Here is a 15,786-nt window from a genome sequence, read left to right on the forward strand (position 1 = left end):
CACTTAGGCACTGGTAGGTGATTTTCTTGATGATGTTTTTGAAGAATACTGAGGTTAACAATGTGATAGTCGTCAAATACAATAACCCAGGACTTAATATAAGCAAGTTATATGCAAATGTGAAGGAGTGGGATAGAATCTTCGATACTGAATGACACTATGTAGAAGTGAACCATGTTGCAATTGAGATGGGTATATCTTATTTAAGGCAATGTGTAGCTTGATTTCCTGCTAATGATATTCTAGTAGCCCATAGAATTGGTAGTTAGCATTAGATGTAGATTTTTCAGGATTCTCATAGAGGACACTAGAGGTTGGGGAGTGATTGGAATTCTCGATCACTTATTATTCTTGATGACATCAATTTAGAAAATTTATTGTCAAGATGCAGCAGTTGCAGACTTCCAGAGGATGCTGATTCCTAATATCACAACGTAATCTCAATATTTAAAGAGGGACCACAGTTTATTTCTATTTCTTTGATCGTATGGTTGGTATAAGCAACAATGTTGTAAGCATGTCATTGGAGCACCCAAGTTGTTTTATTAGATTTTACTGAATCATGTGAATTTAAAGAAATGACGGAATATTGAAAGACATGAGTTTTGGCGTCAACGAATACAAGTGCCAAAGAATAAATACTTCAAATTTTGTGTGTTAACCAGGAAGTAAATGATATAAATAATGGAATCTGTAACATTAAAGTTAAGCCTTCAGCAACTTTTATGTTGGTTTTCTTTTCTTTTGATGAAATCGTTGGATCTGTGAATTTAATGTTAATAATATTGCCAACATATTTTAATTGTATTATGAAAGCTTGTTATTCATCGTAACCAACAAAATTTGGGAATTTTGGCTATTTACAGTCAAATATCATGTTCAGTTTTAACTAGCTGTCCAGTCATGTTGCTATTTCAATTATTTTGTAATTAAGTTTAGTTAAAAACTATATTTATTAAAATGGAATATCCTTCCAGAGTAAAAATAATTCTCGGAATTCTTATTTATAGGTTAAGTTTAGTATAATAGTAAGGTATAGACTTAAGTAGTTGTAGGATATACGGTCTCGTACGCCAATAACATATCAAAGCTTAACGGTGTGAAAATGTGACCCCGACTCGTCGAACTTGCACGTCAATGTGGAGATGGAGGCACTTCCGTGTATGTGCCTCCCCTAAATTGTACATGTACAATTTAAGGAAAATAAATAAATAAATAATAATAATAATAATAATAATAATAATAATAATAATAATAATAATAATAATTGAGTGGAGTTTCTTGCATCTCCGCACGACACCAGCCGCAGCTGCACCCTAAATCAGAAATTCGTGTAAGGTCACAATATTATGGTTTCACCTATTCAATACAGTAACACATAGTAATGTGACGTTACATCACAAGTCGATCACAAATGGTACCCGTTTCGACCCCAGATCTGGGTCATCATCAGCGGATCGTTCAAATGGTACAAGATAAAAGCAATGCACAGATGAATAACAAGTAACGTAGAAGATATAAAGATTTTTTGAAGACGAAAGTTCGTATGGAGCTATATAATACTTGAGTATAAAGCACTAGGTTTTAAATGTCTTTAAAATCTTGATATGAAGATGAATAAATAGCTCGATGTTAAATCTTGTAATTGATGTTTGATATATGAAGATGCCAATAGCTAAATATCCAATGTGTAGCAGGAGTTTGAAACAGTACAGCATTTAAATGGCTGGGCTTTTCATTTAACTCGTCCACACAGTAGCTAGTACTGAAAGTGTTAAAGTTCATTAATTAGTTAATAAATATAGATTAACCTCTACTGTTTGTAAGAAATAAGCTAAAGAGTGCAAACTCGCCATTTCTACATCAACAAACAGAAGTATTAAGGAATCAATATTTACCTTAATCGCTTGTATTTCTTGAGGAACAGCAACAAGAATCTATAATGGGATGGAGCTTCTTTTGATGGTATCATTTCTTGTAACATCTCGATGCAGATATACATTTCATAGTAGTAAAAATTAATTTGTTGCCACAAGGAATGTAGACATTTTACCAAACCACTTTTGTCTTCCATTCTATTAATAATATCCATACAACGTTTTATTACACTTGCTTCATCATTTTTCACCACAATTTCTGTTGTACCTTCTGTATTTACCTTTGTTTCAAGCTGTGGCTCCCAGGAAAGTATGATCACTTCCAAATACAGAATTAGGTATTCTTGCAGATCAAGGCTGAAATCAGCACAGAATTCTTGAATCAAAGTAATATCTACTTTGGGATTTTGCATAAGCTTCTGAAGCACTGACAATATAACTTTATGGCTATCAACGTAAGCTTGCTTGTAGGGAAATCCTAATTTAGCGAGTCTTTTGGCCCACAGGCACTTGACATAAATCTCTCTGAACTGCTGATTTTCTACAACTAATTTTGTTTCGGCAGTGTACAACATACCAAGCTTTGCTATCAGACTAAGTTTCTGATAATCTTGTTTATAGGTCTGAAGGATATCACTGAGACATTGCAATGCTAAATTGGAGTCCAATGTGCAAATTAGGCAAAGACCAAATTCAACATCAAATTGTCGAAAACTTATCACTTTTCTGATCAATGACTTCACTACTTGGACCGTGAGATTATTGATTTCAATGGTATGGATCTGCTTTTCATTCAGCAAACCTTGCATAGCTATGGTTATTATAAGCTTAAGAAGTAGAACATCAAGGTGCTCTTTCAGCAAGTCTTTAGATAGTTGAGCGAGATTTTTTGAGACTTCCAACTGAGTGTTCTGAAACAGAGGAACAACATGCCAGTTATAAACCAAGCAATAAAGAAAAAGAAAATAATGAATTTTATAAAATACAGCAATTAAAGCTGCTTAGGAGTGACGACACTTTGGTAATTGTGTTACACAACAGGTCATACGGATCAATGGCAGGCCATGCCTCACATTTCAATAAAGAGTAATCTGAAACAAGGACAGGTTAAGAATAGTACAAACGAGCAATTCAATCAAAAAGAGAGGGCAGGTTACACGTTGATCTAATACATCACTCAATATTTTAATTTGGATTAACTGCGGAGTTCACTGTTGCTCCTTTAGACCCTAGCGTTACAACGAGGTCTGGAAATCAAATAATACCTAATAAAAAAAACAAAAATAAAAAACCCACACGCACACATACAAACTCACAGATGTAGCTACCAAGCTGGAAGGAATATGAATAACAGATTTTCTGCAACAAGAGGCCACACATGCTTGTAAGTGAAAGCCGCATAAGCTCATAGCTTGCTCCGATGATTATAAACATCACCAGCAGTGAATATGTTGAGCACATTTCTAATCAACAGAATAAGTGCACACAAAAGTGAATAGTTTTATCTTAGTGGAGATATGAAAGTTACAGTTCTACACTTTTACATTTTCTATCCCTCCTAAAGAAGAGGGAGTGGTGATTTTTTGCAAATTCAATGAAGTGTGAAATGCTCTTGAAGGCTTGTACTCCTGTATTTTCATTTTTCACTACCTGTAAACCTTTTTTAATGTATTAAAAAAAAAAAAAAGAAAGAAATTTGACTCAAGTGCAAAAATTATACCAAAATGCTAAATTATACCAAAATCCACAATTTGTTTAAAAAGAAAACTTTTTCTGTCTTTCTTTCTTCAGGGAACTTCAACGAAGGAGTTTGTATACCCTTGTAATGCTTATGAAGGATTGACCACAGTTATGTGGAAACTGAAGGCGGAAACACACTATCATCACCTTCCGCGAGCTCATGGGTATCGTGTTGCAATCTGATCTATCCAAAAAGATGTGCTACACCTTTCCCACACTGGACAAAATGTAGTGATATCACCGATCACACTGCAGCTCATGTCATGGTGGTTCACGTCGGCAACTTGTTGCTCAACAGTCACTTTCATTCTCTTTGCATAGGTCAAATCAACAAGTGCTGAAATGGTGAGGCCAAACATATCTATAAAACAACAGGCAGATAATTATAACCAGGAAAGCTTTTACATCAGTGATAGTGAAATTTTACAGAGTAAATTGCGTAATCAGTACCTGGAATGGTAAAAGGAGTTTTTTTTAGACAAGCACATCAAAAGCATGTCGGTGCAAAAGAATGTTTTAATAATAAATCAGAAGAGAAGCAATGTGGAGTAAAATGGCAAGCCACCATACAAATGATGCAAGATAAGGTGAAAAGTGCAAAATAAAAAAATTAAAAAAAGAGCTTTTGGTGAAGACACAGTGAAGATGCTTTTGTAGACAAACATTCCCCTTCACAAAGTAGACCATCCAGCTTTTCAGCAGTAAGCCTACATGTCAAAGTAAGTTTAAGGTTGTATATTGCTCGATAGCTGCAGTCGCGTAAGTGCGGCCAGTATCCAGTATTTGGGAGATAGTAGGTTCGAATCCCACTGTTGGCAGCCCTGAAAATGGTTTTCCATGGTTTGCCATTTTCACACTGCGCAAATGCTGGTGCTGTACCTTAATTAATCCCACGGCTGCTTCCTTCTCACTCCTAGGCCTTTCCTGTCCCATTGTCGTCATAAGACCCATCTGTGTCGGTGCGACGTAAAGGAAAAAAAAAAGTATTAAAATTTAATCAAATTCTTGGACAGCTATGAAATTGATTTTATGCAATGAGCCATGAATTTAACGAGGACATTTCTGCATTTGTACTTTACAGAAGATGTCTGAAATGTTTAGAAACTAAAAACTAAATTAAATTTAGGTAAAATAATACAAACCCATTTTAAATGCCCAATATTAATTATTGTAGTATGGTACAGATCTTGCGCTTAAGTCGTTTTAGCTCATTTACTTCAATTGTGCGTTCAGGTACATGCCAGGATCAGGAGATCTGCCAAAGGCAACTACATTGTGACATGAATATGTAACTCACTGTGGAGAAGCAATGAAAGCTGAGAATCAAGGAGGTTCTACAACGAAAGCCAATTATTATAGTTGCAGAAGAGATTTCCGACAGGCAGGGAAGATGTATTTTCGCAGTGAACAATATGTGACAAAGCAAACCAGGATGTAGTTCTAGGTAGTTGTAGCTTTCTTGACAAAACAAATGATACTGGTACTACTTGTTCCTCTGAATAATGATACTTTTGTGAATTTGTTTATTTCTAAGGATTGACACTTTGAAAGAATACAATATCTCATAATATGAAAATGTACTTGCTTTGGTATCAGATTCAGTTCAATACATGTGGACATGCTTTAAAGCATTGGAGACTATAACTGGTGATCATCTTATCCACATTCAGTGTTTTGCGCTTAAAGTAAACGTGACTGGAGATGGGATTTTAAGAGAAATGTTACAACTAAACCATTTTGTATCCAAAATGAAAATGGCTTTCTTATATTGAAGAAAAATGAAAAGTGCTTATATTACTTTTCTTTAGGAAATTTATCAAAATCTTCCAGCAGTAATATTTCCTTTCACTGTACTTATGTGCTGGAATTCACAATTTAAATTTGTGGAGTATGCTAACAAATATTTTTATTCTTTAAAAGATTTTTTTCAATCTCGGGATGAAAGTTTGTTAACCCTGGAAACTGTAGTCGTCACGATTGCAACTCATTTCCCTGTTACTCAACCGGCAGAGTCGCTATCGAGATGTATTATCCAGCTCTGACTAATTTCAAGATATTGCCTTGACACTCAACATCTTTACGACATATCTTGCATCATGTTGAAGAGGAAACTCTACTCTATGAATACAGCACAATTCTGAAGTCGGTTAGTGTGACAGAGTGTGTGGTATACACGTGGAAAAACAAGAACGCTTTGCAGACGATCATTCTGATGTGCTTGCTGTGGTTGTCCGATGTGCATTAGCTTTCGTGGCGCAAAATGAGGGAATTATCAGGAAGTAGTGAAATTCATAATTGTTTGTTTGATCTGGATGGCAAAGCTGATAGTGACGTATTTTTAAAAGGAATTGACGATGATTTTGTCAATAATTTGTCAGGTAGTGGTGAGTTATATGAACCTAGGCTAAGTGATTTCGACACTGATATTGACGATGATGTGGAACACAATGAACCAGCCACTGATGATAATGATGATGGTAATGCACTTGACCAAACAGAACCAAAGTGGAAAAGAGTTTATCCTCCAGAGCCAGAAATAAAAGTGGAAGAGAAGTTCAAGGTTCAAAACGCAGGTATACGAAATTGCCCTCTGAGAAACAGTCCCCCTCTAACATACTTCTATTTGTTTTTCTCCCTGCTCTCACCTATGGTATTCATTTCATTTGGGACCATCTTACTATGACTGACTTGGAAACCCTAGAAAGAGTAAAAGCCAGATTCCTGAAAAGAATACTGGGGATAGCAAAAACAGCGCCGTCAAGACTAGTGTATATGCTTGCAAAAGAATGCTTTTTCATAGAAGATATGAGGTACATCCTACAGCTACCATCTACACCACAAGCAGAAGAAGTCCTAAGGAAAAGAAAGGAAAAACAAGAAGAAATATGACCGGAATTTTTCACAACAGAAGCCATGCTAGACCGAAGATGGAGTGGACCAAACCAGGCTTTGCGGAGAGCCATTACTAGACTATCTGTACATGGATTTCATCATAAATTGTGCATGAAAACATACTTGCATGACCCAGATGAAGACTGCTTATGCAAACTATGCAACAAAGTGTGTGAGCGTTATCATTTTACAATTTGTACACAGATACAAGACTCTAAAGGAATACAGCAAAGAATAATGTATTTTGTATATATATGATCAGTGTATACTAATTTTATGCATGTTTGTGCACTCTTTCCGTATTAATAATAATAATAATAATAATAAATTATAATAATAATAATAATAATAATAATAATAATAATAATAATAATAATAATAATAATAATAATAATAATAATAATAATTGTACCGGGCGGTACACCTCCACGCCGCTAATTTAAAATGTGCGCCAGTTGAAACTCCTCTGCTGGAGGAAGTCTGAACTTTATCGACAGTATTAATTTTCAAGTTTCTCAGAAGATGTCACTACTTGGAAAGTTTGGAGTTTTTGAACTGTGCCACTTTTGATGTATTTTTGTTTTACCGGTAGTAAGAAGTGTGAACTTTCTCTTCTAGAGGACACTACTGAAAAACTACAATGGTGCACCCTAGTGCGATGTGAAAGAACTGTTTTTTGGAGAAATTTTTATTTCAAAAGTTTGTTTCTTGTTAAATTTTTTTCTGTTATTGTTTAAGTTGGCTGTATACCCCTCTCTTTCCCCTTGTTTTGTATTTAGCCAATCCCGAATTTCTTTAATTAATTTCTGACCAATCTGATGTATCTTCCCCCAACTTGAATATGCTGCTTATCTCTAACCAATAAAGTTTTGGTGGGAGGGTGTTCTCATTCCAAAAACGCCTCGAACTTTCCGCGAGAGTATATAAACTGCTGATTTTTGGGTCTCTGCGCCACTTCTGTTCCATCTTTTAGTGTGTAAAGTACATAGCAGGGGGCGGGAAGCGCCTCTTTCTTCGGCAGCGGTCAACAACAAGGTAATGGCCGATTAATAACTTCTTTCTTTGCTAGCTCAGCAGTTTAACTCTCGGGGCGGGTCCGAAGTTTTTCCATAATGTAACCTTCCTTAAAATGTAAAGACCCTTGGTATCTATTCTATCTTTAAACTACATATCGGGATAGAGAGTGCTTAACCCTCTCGAGCTCCCACTCATATTGTTTTGAGGTGAACTTATTTTTTTCTCAACCTATTCTTCTTTAACGTTATGTAAATTGTTCCTTTCTAAAGTCACCTCTTTAGTATGGGATTAGCCCCTGCATTAATGGCCTAGTGCCAAGTAGGTTTTAAACAAATGTATTAGGAGTGCAGGTCGCCTCCTCTCAAGTGGTTATTTTAGAGGTCATGTAATTAATCTTTTTCTCACTTAATAGACCTCAGTAGGTTGGGTATTTTACCCCTGTGTCTATGTCCTGAGAGGACAACTTGAAGGTGGAGTTTGGTGTGGCCTTTGAGAGGCTTAAAGTTTGAGAGCGAGTGGCTCTTTCTTGAAAATTGAGTGTTGTATGCCTCGAGGAGGCTTTTCTGTGTAATTTGGAGCAAGTGCTCCTGAGCATGAATGGGGTTTTCTGCCCCTCTGTTAAAACTTATTTTCAAGTAAGGTTGGGCTGATTGTCCAAGAATTGTGAAGTCGGGGCGCGAAGCCCAAATCCGGTAAATATTGTAACTACATTTTGTTGCCTTGCTACTCTGTACCTGCCATGCTTGTTATTTCTTTATTTTGAAAAGAAAATATAACCTTGTTAATTTTACATGAACTCTAATTTCGTAGCTTGAGACCCGTTCACACCCGCACCTTCTTTCACCTCTAACTACCACGGAAATCTCCGTAACAACAACAACAATAATAATAATAATAATAATAATAATAATAATAATATGTTTTTCTCCAATGCTATCTGAAATCTTTTAATGACTGGAACTAATAAATATGCACAGGAAATTGTTCGAAATAAATTCCGGAAATATGGGTCCGCATTCTCGTCTGCGAAGATGGGTTGAAATTACAGTATCAGAAATGAAAAAATAATTTCTCTAGTTATAAATATGGGTCTGAACCCTAATAACAACATTGAAAAATAGTGGTGCACTTCAAAATCGCAAATATTTCCATATTTTTCCAAAGTCATGTCACTACAACGTTTCGACTGGAAAGAAATATTCTATAACCTGTTTGTAATGGTACTTTTTGATGCCTACATAGTCTATAGTTTGAACACCGACAAACCCCTTGAACATGAGGAATTTATGGTTAGTTTTGTTGAAGGTCTTGTAGATGAAACTCTTCAAAACATTCTTCCTGGACCCTCAGGAGAAATGGGACATCAGCCAGTGCGCCTCCCAGGAAAGAAACTGCGGTTGTGCCCTGTCTGTTCAACTGCAGAAAAAAAGTCACGCACCTACTTCTGGTGCCCAGGATGTAATTGTGGTGTCCATCAACAGTACTACCATAAATTAGAACATTTTTGGAGGCCTATGAAAGCAGGAAGAAAGAGGAGTCACCCTGAAGGTACCGAGGATGAATCTAAGTAGACTCATGTGCTGGTGCGATGTGCTTGTGTACTTCAGCTCTATTTTACTTTACAATACTTCAATGTAGTGAAACCTTCCTACATATTTTTAATCAGCATAAAATTGTGCAAATTTTCTATATAGTAAAATCATCATATAATATTACTTTTTACGTACACGTTGCCCAGAACTTTCATTATTTTGGAATACTTAGCATGTGTTTGATACTTTGCCCGTAGTGCTTCTGGATACTAAATTGGTAAGTTTAATTTCCTGCTATAGTATTCTTTGTCCTTTTCTGAATAAAATGACTTTTTATACATAAAAATAAATTGAAAAACAACACTTTTATGAATTTTTTAAAAGTCGCTTGCAAAACTCGCCTAAATGCTTGCCGCTTGAAGGTAAACTGCTTGCCAGTTCCAAGGTTAAACAGGAGTTTTTCATCCCTCCTAAATATTTTAAATGATGAACGTCATTATTTTGAAGTACAGTGCCGGGCTATATTTGTGATTCAGGTCTCAGTCACAATTAGTGAACTAATTAGCCAGTTGGAGGGCTCTTCCTACCCTTTTGCACGTAAGTTGTAGGACGGGTTGTTAACTTTATGCACTGCGCTTAAAAGGTGTGCTGGATGATAGTTTACCCACAGATATGTTGCAATTCATGGACCCTTTTTCAAATGGAAGCGCTAAACACAAAAGGAAAAACACGTTTATGGAGTGTATGCGTAAGTGAAACAAAAAGTTGAGTAATCACATGGTAGAGAATGCGACAAATTATTTTTTCCAAGAGGTTGGCAAGCATTTTAATCCTGTCACTGCTAGCCAAGTACTGTCAATCTGCAATGTATTTGGGCTCCTAAAAACAGCGTAGATGATGGAAAATATTTCAGCAAATATAATTCCGTCCTGAAAAGATCTGCCCTGCCGGTATGCTTAGACAAAACAACCGGATATTTTGGTATTTATCACCTCACCACGATAGAACACTGTAATATTATACTCTTATTAAGCACTGGAAGGCATCTGAGTGTTTTCTAGATCATAGGAACCTGACACGCCGGCAAAACACTAAGTTGGTATTGTGACCGTATTAAACCTAATAGATGCTAATAAATCTGACATTAGAGGTGAGTCTCATATATAATTTTTCTCCTTTTATTTCTTTTCTATATATTTATTCCTTCCTAATTCTGGCTATCATTTCCAGATTTACTTCTTTGCCTGAGGTCCTAAGCCAACAAGAAGATCATAACCTTAATTTTTGTTGTTATATATATTTTTATGTTATAATTCATTAACACTATCAGCCATATTCAATCGTTTTTACGATGTGGCCTCTTTAAGTCCAAAGCAAGGAAGGTTTTCATGAGGTCTCTCCGTCTGGGAAAGTCTTGAGCGATGTTCTGCCAACTGATCCCAGTAATCTTCTGGATGTCTTTATCCCATCTGTCCGGTGGTCTTCCCCTAAGTCTCAGATGATCTTTTAGACTCCACTCAAGCACAAGCTCTGTCCACCTACCATCAGTTCTCCGAGTAACATGGCCTGCCCACTGCCATTTTAGGGTAAACACCCTTTCTAAAATGTCACTGTGACTGACCTGATGCTCTCTTCCTGTCTTTCTTCGTGAAGCCTAGCATGAACCGTTCCATAGCTCTTTGGGTTGTTCTGAATTTTGCTTAACAAACTCGCTCAATGTCCAGGTTTCACAACCGTAAGTCAGTAGAGGGAGAACACTCTGGTCAAAGACTATCTTCTTTAGGTGGGTTGGCATGTTGGATTTGAAGATTGAAGATTTTTTTCCGTAGGCTTGCCATCCTAGTTTGATAGGTCGGAAGATTTCCAGTCTTAAGTCCCCTTTCATGTTTACAAGCTGCCCAAGATAGACACACTCATTGACCTGTTGTAATGCAGAGTTTCTCACATGCAGCTTTCCTGCTGGGGCCCTTTTGTTGAGCATTACTTTGGTTTTAGAAAGGTTCATGGATAGTCCCACTTTTTGACAGGCTGAGACATCTTGCAACAATAACATAAGGACTCGGCAAGTTTGAGTCCTCTAGCCTCTCACACTCCAACTCCAAGCACGTAACCTACAAGAGGTCCCCCCGTTAAGCCGAGCAACCCAGCGGAAGGTTCGAGTGCGGGAGGATCACCAATCAGTCGATGAAGCAGGCGTGGTGATTATACTTCACACCCTTTAAGTCAAAAGACAATGAGTGACATTAAGGTGAAATTCCTATGTTATAATTATTCCTACAAAATTGTCTTTGTATGGTTTACATATGTTTTAGTTATCACATGATTTGTTTAAATTTTATTTGGCTGAAGATGGCCACTAATTGGATAAAAGTACTCCCAAGCCATATGTAATATCATTTACTTGATATATTGTATTGAAAAGGTGGAACCTCTTGTCAATTTATTCTTGTCAATTTATGGCACAGTGTGCCATACAGAACCATAGCATAGCTGGTAAAGGAGTGGCGGAGAGGGCTCACATGTGAGGTGGGAAGTTCAAGTCTGGGACACAAAGATTCCATACTTTTGAAATATTTAATACGTACCGCATGCAAATTCAATACCCGCATTCATGCAAATTGTGTATGAATGAATGGGGCAGTGGCCCTAAGAAGGGCTGATGAGTTAGCAGGCCGGACCGATATGGACCAGAAATAACAGGAACACAACTGCCCTGACAATGGTGATGACCGTTTTTAATTTATGCACATTCGGGCCCGGTGTTCAATAGATCGTGTTGCGCGCTGAAGCATTCCAAGGTAATTACTCGGCAGGCTTCTATGATGAGTTACTGGAGCTGGTCGGGGTTTTCCGACGATTGAGTGTAAACGATGTTCTTGAAATGCCCCCACAAGAAGTCAAACTGTGTAAAATCTGGTGATCTGGCGGGCCAAGTGATATGGCCTCCTTGTCCTATCCATTTCCCTGGCAGTTCCTCGTTCGGATGGTTACAAACGGATAAAGTCGAATGTGGCAGAGGTCTATCCTGTTGTAATCACATCGTCAAACAATCGTGCAACGACACATCCTCCAGGTGGTGATTTTTGTTTTAAAAGGAAGTACAACTAGGTAATCATCCTCTTTGAACAAATTAGTGGCAGCAGTGGGAGTTCCTGACGCAGAAAGTGCAGATAGGATGGGACCGTCCAATGGCCCTCAAAGAAATAAGGCCCAATTAGGCGGTCGCCCAAGATTCCACACCACACATTCACTACCCATCGTACTTGATGGGCTGCCTGCCGCACCCAGCGAGGATTGTCCGGAATCTAATAGTGCATACTGTGGCGACTGACATGCCCATTATTGTGGAAGCGCGATTGAACAAGATGTGCGATACGAATGCTGCATCATTGTCCAGCCCACCTACCAGCCACCGACAGGTCGTCTGTCAGGATACCATTCCTGGTACAGACATAGTGCCTCGCACGAGTTTTGTCTTGCTTCCCCATAAATCAGGAGCATGTCAAAATATTCCTCTGTGGAAAACATGCCAAATGACAAGAGATTACATTCAAGCCCTAACCAGCAGAGTATGCATGTTCTACTGTTTGAATGTGGCAAACGTGGGCCCGTGTTTTGTATTCAAACATCATACCAATGCAAAAAATATTTGAACTAGGCAGGATTTGAACCGCCGATGGCAAATTCCATCGACTGCTAGGCTAACACCTAACCAAATCTACTACGCTACACTGCTACCATCCGGTTCGGTGTTTAAGACATTAACGACTGCACTGTTACTTCTTGTTACTTCTTTTTTTTTTTTTTTGGCTTCACGTCGCACCGACACAGATTGGTCTTATGGCGACAATGGGAAACGAAAGGGCTAGGAGTGGGAAGGAAGCGTCCGTGGCCTTAATTAAGGTACAGCCCCAGCATTTGCCTGGTGTGAAAATGGGAAACCATGGAAAACCACCTTCAGGGCTGCCGACAGTGGGGTTCAAACCCACTATCTCCCGAATACTGGATACTGGCTCCACTTAAGCGACTGCAGCTATCGAGCTCGGTGCACTGCTACCTAGTTTTATGTATTAATCCCCCTCTTCGTTACATCCAGTCATGAGGCAAGATATATTAACATAGTAACAGGGTCAAAGGATGTTGCTAAATGATTTCAAGGCATCATGTTTTGCAAGCAGACGATATAACCTGTTGGTAGGGTTCAGAACTGTGTGTAAAATGTGCTCACTGGACATTAGTACCATACAGTATGCCCGGAGGAAAATAGCCACCTTATAACCATGTCGCATGTTAGTTGAGTTGCGTAAAACTACATTGGAAGGAGCGGCTGAATCACACGGTATATGTAAGTGATAAAATAATTACAAAATTTTTACGTTATATTGTAAAACCTGCCTTTGCTGGTGAGATATAGTGTTTACAGTGCACTATGTCTTCTGGTATGGGCTATATCAAACTCGTTACTTTCATTGACCTGTCTCAGTCTCATCCTTGGCTTTGACAATATGAAAGTGACTGAGGTATGAGTGATGCTAGTAATACCAATCCTTATGCAGCCAGTCCCTGTTATGAATAGTGTGAAAATATCACTCATAGGGTCGGTTGGTGCATGCATTTCAGTGGGCTTAGCAGACTGGTATGCAATAGCAACGGCTGGCTCGGTGAGGAAAGCAACGGGAAACTACCTCACTCCTCATTTCCCCTAGTACACCTCTTCAGTGATGCCTAGGCTATTTATGACAGCTGTTGGCGGAGCTGCAGAGGATCAAACCAGCCTTCGGGCTGAATACTCAACATACATTGTAAGACACTGGTGACCATGATCGTTAAGGCGCTGAAGTCCAAACGGTCTGACACCGAGGTTAGCCGGTTTGAGTCCTGCTGGTCGAAAAAATTTTCACCATCAGAATGTTGGCCGGCAGGGTAGGGAAGGTGGTGGTATACAATTTATAATCACTAGATTGCATGCCAAAAGTCTGGATTAAATTCCAAACCTCTCCGCACTGCTCATATTGAGTGAGGGCATATGACACTGTTGATGGTGATTCGTTCGTCGGATGGCGACGTTAAGCCTTGAGCAGACCTCTTGGTGCTATTCGACAGGACTAGGCTATGTGCTGGCACCGGGTTTCACCCTCTCCCTACTATCATATATCATGTATTTCATTTCATCTCATTAACCCGTAGAGTGGGGCTCGCTTCAGGTGACACGGCCGGAGCGAGCCCGCTGGTGGGCGCGCGTCATGTGAAGCGCAGAAAGTTTTAATTTTTTATCTCCGTTACGAAACAAGCGCTAGGTTTGAAACTTTCTCCGTGTTCCGAGAGGTGCTGCCATCTGACAGAATTTTTTTCACCTTCATGTATCTAAGCAGTTCTCGTCTAGGAATCCCCTCATTATCTGCTACATAGCTGCGTAGCGCAAGAACAACCTATGTGACTCTTGGCGAGAAGCTCAGTCAGTGTGCCGCGAGGAGCGTAGTATTTCGTGTCTCGGTGTGAATGTTTTCAGCTCTCAAAAGTTGTTTCGTTGGTATATAAATTTATCTTGTGATTTATTGTTTTAATTCTACATGTAGCGTGTCCTATTTGTAGTCAACATGTCCAAAAGAATTGTAGATTTTCCGAGTGATGATATACGGGATATTCTCGAGCTCAGTGAGGAAGATAGTTGCAGTGATTCTAGTTTAGATAGTAATGGTGAAACTATCCCTCTATTGGATGCTCCAAGCACGAGTGCTTCCATCGGAGTAGGCCTATTGCCTAGATGCCGTTGACAGGTGTCGAGTTCGAGCTCCAATGAGGGTAGCGAGTCAGAAAGCGAGAGTGATTTGCCTCTTCCTCCGCCTAGTGACTGGGATGTGAGGGGATGTAGGAGAGCCCGATTTCCAGCTACATAACAAAGTAGAATTCAGGGCGAACTTTTAAATAAATAAAAAACCGGACGAAATATTTGAGCATTTCATTGACAATGAACCGTGCGAACTTATTGTACAGCGAACTAATCTGTACGCTCAGCAGTCAATACAAGCTAGTATAGGAACAGCTAAACTGAAAAGGAGAAGCAGGGAGAGGGATTGGGTTCCTACTAACAAGGAAGAAATAAAACTTTTATTTGGGATCTTTCTTCTTCAGGGTATAATTCAAAAGCCGATTGTTTGCTACGCCTGTGTTTTACGAGATCATGTCCGAGAAACGTTTTTTTCCTTCTACTGAAATTTTTACATTTCTCAGATAATGAGGCTTACGATCGGCAAGTATCCCCAAAACTCTACAAAGTGAAGCCAGTTCTAGACATTCTTGTATCAAAACTTAAAGTTTCCTATTTACCAGATGATCGTCTATCAATTGACGAAAGTTTACTCCTTTGGAAAGGTCGCTTGGGGTGGAAAATGTACATTCCGAAGAAGAAAGCTCGTTTCGGGATGGAATCTTTTAAATTATGTGAGGCTAAAAAAGGATATGTGTGGAATATCCTGTGGTACACAGGCAAGGAAACTGAGCTAGTAAATGAGGTTTGTGGGGTAAATATTTCTCAGTATACCAAGCCCTCGAAAGTAGTGTTTGCTCTAGCCGAAACTCTTCTAAATAAGGGATATCTCATAGCTCTGGACAATTATTACAGTAGCCCGGAACTCTTCGATCAGCTCAATGAGTTTCAGAGAGATGCTGTCGGCACTGTAAAATCAAACAGAAAAAAATCTTAAGGACGTCATGGGGAAAAAGTTGAA

The 15,786-nt window shown here is 38.6% G+C and overlaps 1 protein-coding gene across 1 annotated transcript in view; it reads right to left on the reverse strand.

Annotated features, from left to right (window-relative positions):
• Positions 1–15,786, reverse strand: part of rod (rough deal) — a 404,971-nt gene that overhangs the window by 152,222 nt on the left and 236,963 nt on the right. The window contains exon 18 of the mRNA XM_067146037.2: positions 1,899–2,788. Coding sequence (XP_067002138.2) covers positions 1,899–2,788 — 890 coding nt within the window. The remainder of the gene's footprint in view (positions 1–1,898; positions 2,789–15,786) is intronic.

The sequence above is a fragment of the Anabrus simplex genome, chromosome 4 (genome assembly GCF_040414725.1).
Source record: "Anabrus simplex isolate iqAnaSimp1 chromosome 4, ASM4041472v1, whole genome shotgun sequence".
In the NCBI taxonomy this organism is placed as follows: Eukaryota; Metazoa; Arthropoda; class Insecta; order Orthoptera; family Tettigoniidae; genus Anabrus; species Anabrus simplex.